Source organism: Octopus bimaculoides, chromosome 1 (genome assembly GCF_001194135.2).
Source record: "Octopus bimaculoides isolate UCB-OBI-ISO-001 chromosome 1, ASM119413v2, whole genome shotgun sequence".
Classification (NCBI taxonomy): Eukaryota; Metazoa; Mollusca; class Cephalopoda; order Octopoda; family Octopodidae; genus Octopus; species Octopus bimaculoides.
This window is the reverse complement of record NC_068981.1, coordinates 181,595,423-181,603,449: the sequence shown is the minus strand read 5'-3', so window position 1 is coordinate 181,603,449 and position 8,027 is coordinate 181,595,423. Positions and strand designations below refer to the sequence as shown.

Sequence of the window (8,027 nt, the reverse complement as noted above, 5' to 3'; positions counted from 1 at the left end):
ATATATATATATATATATATATATATATATATATACTGTTCCGTGATAGAAAATTCAACAAAAAAAGTACTCCATCTGGTGAGAGATAAATATCATTTATTTAAAGGGCACAATACATGTATTAAGCCCTACTAATAGTTTCATGTTTTAGTTCGTTATGATACGTGGTTTGCATCTGAAGAATATGTTTGAGTATTTCTCAACATATAAAACTATTAGTAGCAAACATATGTATCGTGACCTTTAAATAAATAATATATATATATATATCATTATTTAATGTCCATCTTCCATACTGGCATGGGCTGGACAGCTTGACAGGAGCTGGCATGCCAGAGGACAGCACCAAGCCCCACTGTCCGTTTTGGCATTGTTCTTACTGCTCAACACACTTCCTAATACCAAACACTTTACAGAGTGGACCGGATGTTTTTTTACATGGCATGAGCACCAGTGAGATCACCCAAGTAGCTTGCAAAGCCAATTTCCTAAATACAACTGAGAGGGAGGGGTGATACTGAGGGAAATAACAAGGCTTTGGTCAGCCTAGAGCCACAGTAAAAAACACTTGCACAAAGTGCCATGGAATGGAACTGAGACTAACAGTTGAGAATCGAACTTCTTACCACATTGCCATTTTTACACCGATACACACTTGCTTCTGTCAAAAATATATGCATATGAGAGAATTAATAGTCTATCAGTGTTTTTTGTTTAAAAGAAGACTAAAACTGATTGAGAAATACAAAAGTTTATTAAGTTGTGATGGTCAAAGCTTCCAAGAACATTCATGACATTAACTTAAAGTAATTCAAAAGTTAATCCCTAGGGTTTCTTGAAATATTGTATGGAAATTCATAAAATTAAGAAAAGATATTTATTGACATTTTATGAGTGTGTGAGAGTAAATACCTCCATGCTTGTGTGTGTGTGTGTGTGTGTATGTATGTGTGTGATAGTAAGGTATGTTAAAGACAATTACAACAATATCAAAATGATCCCTTTTCTACATTAATTTCACAGAATACCAGATGTGCTAAAAGTTTATTCATGAAAAGAACTGAACAAAAATCTAACTGAAAAGCTCAATATTTTTCCAGTTTCTCTGCAAATAACAAACAATAAAGATCATAATAATAATAATAATAATAATAATAATAGAAATCGTCAACATTACTATTGTTGCCATAATTTATACCTGAAAAGCATGCCTTGCAAGTAGGCATGATCCTGGGTAACTGTCGATAAACAAAGAAAACAGAGAATGACCACTGGCAATTGGTCAAACTGTTAACTTACCTCAATATTAGCCATAAATGCATCCAATGGATCATCACTATCACTGTTGTCATCACCTTCTTCTTTGTCCACTCCAGGGCTACCAGGTGCCGGTTGGTACTCCAGATCAAGGTTTTCATCATCGTCATCATCAAAATATCTGTGAATGGAAGAAAATTTTGTGGATAAAATTTGGAGTGAGAGGTAGGTTGTTTATAGGCTATTTCATACAGTGATAATGATGATGATGATGACGATGACGACAATGATGACAACTTGTATCAACAGACTTAGCAAATTCCTCCATGTGAACTGGCAAGAATGGAATGATTGGGTGAAGCTGTTTGGATGCTGGTGATTTGGCATGGCTAACTGGACACTGAATCTGTTTTGGCCAAAGTATTTTTGGGGTACTGAAAGCAAACAAACACACACACACACACATTCATGTGTGCGCAGAAATAGACAAATACAGAGAGAGTGACATTATAATTAATTGAACACATCTGACATCAGTGCTGGATTAATCATTAAGTAAAATAAGTACATGCTTAGGGCATCAAGGGAAGGTAGGGGGACACCACAGAAATGGTACATGGTTTACCACACAAAAGAAATCACTTTATATGTATGAGGAGAGGGAAAGTGTTTATATCAATGATTTGGGTGACCCCCATATATATACTCTTTTACTCTTTTACTTGTTTCAGTCTTTTGACTGTGGCCATGCTGGAGCACCGCCTTTAGTCGAGCAAATCGACCCCAGGACTTATTCTTTACAAGCCTAGTACTTATTCTATCAGTCTCTTTTGCCGGACCGCTAAGTTACGGGGACATAAACACACCAACATCAGTTGTCAAGCGATGTTGGGGGGACAAACACAGACACACAAACACATACATATATATATATATACATATATATATATATACATATATACGACGGACTTCTTTCAGTTTCCGTCTACCAAATCCACTCAAGGCTTTGGTCGGCCCGAGGCTATAGTAGAAGACACTTGCCCAAGGTGCCACGCAGTGGGACTGAACCCGGGACCATGTGGTTGGCAAGCAAGCTACTTACCACACAGCCACTCCTGCGCCTATGTAATTTAAAATATAAACAATATAATTCCAACAAGGGGAGGCAGAGATAACTGGATGTGAAAACAAACAAGAAATAGATCAAGAACACAATCTTAAAATGATTCTGATTAATCAATTAACCAAATTTGGTTTGGTTCCTTCAAAGAATGACAACAATATTCAATAATAAACTTACTCTTCTTCACTTTTTACTCTTTTCTTTCCAATGTTTGTATGAAAACCGTATGATCTGCCAGGAAAAAGTGTACTGCCAGGTGTAAAACCAAGAGTTTCAGTTCCAGGTGGTTTAACATTTTGGGGTTCTGCAGGCTTCTTATTAATAGCAAACCCCTGAAAGCCAAAGCCTCGAGGACGTCCATCACCTCCTTTATTGAATTTCAGAGAATTAGAACCTGTAAAAGAAAAAGAAAAAGTGAAAAAAGCAAATGATAATAACAATAGTGATGATGATGTCACAGGTACATGTATAGCTGTGTGGGTGAGAAGTTTACTTACCAAGCAAGCAAGGTTATTAAATTGGACATTAAAACAATGTTGATAATGATGATGATGATGATGATGATGCCACTGCCATCATCGTCATCTTAAGACTCACTTTTCCACATTTGCATGTGTCAGGCAAAATTCATTGAGGCACATTTTCTATGGCCAGATCCCTTTCCCCATCTTAAAGAAGACAGGCATTTGCCTCTAGCTCCTCTGAACCAATGGAGAACATGAGGAAAGAAAACCATTGTCACCATGACAATGGCTGAGTAGAAACAGCTGAATTCAGGTACCATGGTGATTCAATCAGAAAGACTAGCTCAAGTGAATGATAACATCTCAATTAGTGATTAACATGTTGGTTACAAATTAGCAGTGAAAATTAGATATGATAAAGGTGAAGAAGAAGAGGAGAAGAGCAGTAGTAGAGTTGGTGGGGGGGGAGCGAGGAAAAGAAAGAATGGAGTTAAAGAGAGTGAGTGATTGAATGAATGAGAGAGAGAGAGAGAGAGAGAGAGAGAGACAGAGACAGAGACAGAGACAGAGATGTTGCTACTGATGCAAGAAAAAAGACATCAGCTAAGTTTGAGTTTCCACAATAAGTAGCTCTGAAGTAGAATTGCTGCAAGCTAATTGCAACAACTTGGAAGACTAGCCAAGGAAGATGGAGGGTGTCCACTATGTTATGGTCACTTGATTGGCTAAAAATAGAAACAAAATCTCCCTCAAACACCCCTTACCAGTTACACACATATAATACCATTTCTGCAAAGGAAAATAGGACAGTCTTAGCTGGAATGTCTGTGATCATAAGTTTGCATGATTGAGGCTGACCGAGGTTAAGTAGAAACAACAAACCATACATGACTATATATATATATATATATATACACCCCATATAAATAGTATATGCATGAATATATACACCCCATATAAATAGTATATGCATGAATATATACACCCCATATAAATAGTTTTAGTATATATACATACAAACACTATATAAATACATATAAGACAATGAGTGAGCCTCTATGTAGTTGTTCAACCTGTTTGAAATAGCAGCCAAACCTCTCTTTCAAATCATCCCTGCACTTTCGGAAAAGTCATTGCCCAAGATCATCTCAACAGGGAGTGTTGAGGGGAAGAGAGCAAGAGGTAATCAAAGATATTTGTAGGCTGAAGATAAGAGAATGGACTAGAAACAAGAGCCTGGTTGATTGTATGCATGCAGCACAGGATAGAAGGAACTGAAGATTCTTGGCAATTCAATCTCTGGTCACAGGCAGGGCACCTAGCTGAATACAGTCCGAGATAAACTGTAGCTGAAAATAAAGAATGGTCAAGGCTAGACTAGTTGTGGCCTCTGATCAAAGATCTGCTTAACTTGGGTCTAGACAACAACAATAACATAGGTCATGTGTTAAACCTTATTCTTCAGTGACTGACAAAACATGACTACTTGTGTTTGGGTAGGAAATATGTTGGGAGCCAGGAATAAAAAGGATGAAAAAAAAAACTAGATACAAGTAAAAATTCCACTAAAGTGAACAGAGGCAACGTTGCTAATTTTTGTCAACTCACAGCCAAAAATAATCAAAATCATTAACAATAATTATCATATATTCAAAGTACACTTACCAGAAACATCAGATTTCCCATCAGACTTGGAAAAGTTCAAGTAGCGTCTTCTATCCATGACTTTCAAGTGTTGTTCTTTCCTTATTAAAAAACAGAACTTAAAAGATATTTTCAAATTATATCTAAACATGCAAACACACACACACACACACATACACCAATATCAGTGTTCCATACTTGCACAGGTCAAATGGAATTGGTTGAAGCAGGTTTTTTATAGTCAGATACCCTTTCTGTTTCCAAGTTAGATAATATTTCCTCATAGCCAGATATGTTTCCATGGAAGATTGGAAACAAAGGGCAGTGCTTTTATGACAGTGATGCTCGTTTTTAATTGACACACCAAGTCAAGGGAAGGAGACATACGCGCACACATATATGTACACAATGGGCTTCTTTCAATTTCCATCTACTAAATCCATTTACAAGACTTTGGTTGGCCCAGGGCTATAGAAAAGGCCACTTACCCAAAGTGCCATGCAGTGGGACTGAAAGCTAAACCACAATGTTGCAAAGCAAACTTTTTAACAAAACTCTCGGAGTGGTTGGCGTTAGGAAGGGCATCCAGCTGTAGAAACTCTGCCAAATCAGATTGGAGCCTGGTGTCGCCTCCTGGTCCACCAGTCCTCAGTCAAATCATCCAACCCATGCTAGCATGGAAAGCGGACATTAAACGACGACGATGATGATGATGACAGCTAGCCATAATATATTCTCTTCCTTTATTCATTTACAACAGTCAGTAGTGGAATTATGGCCATGATGAGGAAACTACATTCAAGAGTTATCCCAGTATATTCAAAAGTTTTCATTGAGGATATCAACCCCAGTATTTATTTCCTTCTGGTGCTTATTTTTGCAATCACTATTTATTAAATGCCTAAGTTTTACCTTCTGGGCATAAAGGGCCTTGATTTGTTGTCTGCTTTACACTGGTACACAAAAATATCTACTAATTTCACTTGCACAGTATTTGTCAACAAAAGGCTGGTTGGATGCTCTTCCTGTTGCTAACTTTCCTTGTTTTTCAACTAAAGGATTTTTTATTCCAGAGAAATTCAAAGGTTCAGAATTAGAGGTTGAGTTGTTAACATGAGATGTCAGCAAATGCTGCTGGTTGCAGTCCAGTGACAAAAATTACATCACCATTTGTAGCCACAGATTAGGGTAGGTTGCAAATATTAACAGACACAGTCTCACACTTAAAAACATATGCAGTGAGTTTCTTTCAGTTTCTGTCTATGAAATTCCTTTACTTGGCATTGGTTGGATCAGAGCTATAGTAGAAGACACTTGCCCAAGGTGCCACACAGTGTGACTGAACTTGGAATTACATGGTTGATAAACAGAGTTCTTCACCACTCAACTATGTCTACACATGCCTGCAAGAGTTAGCTGAAAATTTTTGAGGCAAATTTTCTAGTTTGATGCTCTTCCTGTCCCCAACCCTCATTTATATGATGGTGATACTCTTTTACAACCATCACAAGACAAGAGTACACACAACCACATATATATATATATACGACAAGTTTCTTTCAGTCTCCATTTACCAAATTCCCTTACAAAGATTTGGTCAGCCTGGGGCAAGAGTGGAAGATACTTGCCTAAGGTGCCATAAAATGAGACTAAGCTTGAAACCGTATGGTTAGGAATGAAGTTGGTTAATCCCACAGCTAGATTTGCACCTATATATATGTGCATGTGTGTGTGTGTGTAATTACCATTTTTTTTACGATGCACTAATGATTCTGCATTCATGCTTGAGTGAAATAGTAAATTATATTTACAATCCTTGTTGACATTATGACCAGTTGCTCTGTACTTTTGAAGCACTTAGGGAATAAAAACATAAATCCTTTACTTGAAAAGCGGATAAGGAAGAGCATCAACATCGTCATTTAATATCCTGCTGTCCCATCTAAACCCATGCTTGCATGAAAGACATTAACCATCTTACTATGGAAATCAGATACATCCACACAAAATTTCATTACTCTTAACTGCAAAACCTGTTTTAGACACAAATCAATCTTTTGTTAGGGAATGGCATGTTTGGAACTATTTTTTTGTTGAGATATATCAAGTTTATCGAAGCAACAGGACCTGCAGAAAATACCAATTTTATTTTTTGGTAGATATTTAACATCGTTACAGGAATAACCATGAAATTTAATTTTGCAGTTAAAGAGTTAAACAAACTGAGAAACAAACACCCCAACATCTTAAATAAGAAAAGGAAAAGTTTAATCCTTACATACCCCTAAGAAGACAGGATTTTCACGGCTTGAACACTTTTGATCATAGATCTAACAACAAAAATAACATGTAACATTTGTCATAAGTTTTCAATTTATGCTTCAGCCCTTAGGCCTTCATTGCAAAAATTAAAAGACCAAAGACCATTCTGGGGTCTATTTCTACAATTTCTGTAAGAAAATGCTTACTCTAAATCAGCAGCATTCTTCTTTGAACATCCATCTCAAGTAATCACTCGTCCATCATGACTACATCATTTACTACTCCAGTGAAACAGCTGCCAGTGGTTCCTTCCTCTTCCTATTTCTAGTTACATGTACCACCTCATTCAACCGAAACATCACATGCAATCTTTTTCCAAAAACAGCTCATTGTGGAATTATTTTTCCATAAAAGAAAATTGATGTATAGAGACAAAAGAAGTAGGACAACACATTCATTAAAATAATACAACAGAATGCATAATATATAAACTATATATAAATACAGTTTATCAGGGGTGTCATGTCATATATATACAGGATGGGTCGGAAGTCACACACAAAAGTTCAACACACTCAGTAATTATCCAAAGACATATTTTCGATTTTTCTAAAAGTGAATGAAATAAATAATGAATACACACGTAATTGTACATGATGAACAAAATGAATAATAATAATAATAATAATAATGTAATATAAATAAAATGTCAAATCTTTTGGTGCATGACTTTTGGCACACACACACACCATCATCATTTAATGTCCATTGTCCATGCTGGCATGGGTTGGACGGTTTGACTAGGGCTGGCATGCTGGAAGGCTGCATGAGACTCCAGTCTGATTTGGCATGGTTTTCTATAGCTGGATACCCTTCTTAGCATCAACCACTCCAAGAGTGTAATGGGTGCTTTTACATGCCACCAACACGGGTACCATTTGCATGACACTGGTATCTGCCAGGGCAGCAATTTTGCTCGGCTTGATGAGTCTTCTACTCAAACACAACATAATGCCAAAAGTCTCAGTCATTGCTTCTGTGAGATCCAACACTTGAAAGGAACTCAGCCACTTTGCTTCTGTGAGGCCCAACGCTTGAAAGGAACTCACCCATTTTGCCCCTCTGAGGCCCAACACTTGAAAGGTGTTCAGCTACTTTGCCTCTGTGAGGCCCAATGCTTGAAAGGAACTCACCCATTTTGCCCCTCTGAGGCCCAACACTTGAAAGGTGTTCAGCTACTTTGCCTGTGAGGCCCAACGCTTGAAAGGAACTCACCC

General features: G+C 37.3%; 1 protein-coding gene across 3 annotated transcripts in view; it reads right to left on the bottom strand.

The window, feature by feature from the left end:
• The window catches only part of LOC106871744 (ATP-dependent RNA helicase DDX42), a 58,487-nt gene that overhangs the window by 36,926 nt on the left and 13,534 nt on the right, over nt 1-8,027 (bottom strand). For 2 of the 3 annotated variants that reach the window (XM_014918377.2, XM_014918369.2), the window contains exons 2-5: nt 6,771-6,818; nt 4,510-4,589; nt 2,558-2,774; nt 1,300-1,438 (exon numbers count right to left, since the gene is read on the bottom strand). In XM_014918377.2, coding sequence (XP_014773863.1) covers nt 1,300-1,438; nt 2,558-2,774; nt 4,510-4,567 — 414 coding nt within the window. In that variant the 5' untranslated portion in view covers nt 4,568-4,589; nt 6,771-6,818. The remainder of the gene's footprint in view (nt 1-1,299; nt 1,439-2,557; nt 2,775-4,509; nt 4,590-6,770; nt 6,819-8,027) is intronic. The other variant, XM_014918386.2, reaches the window with a different exon arrangement.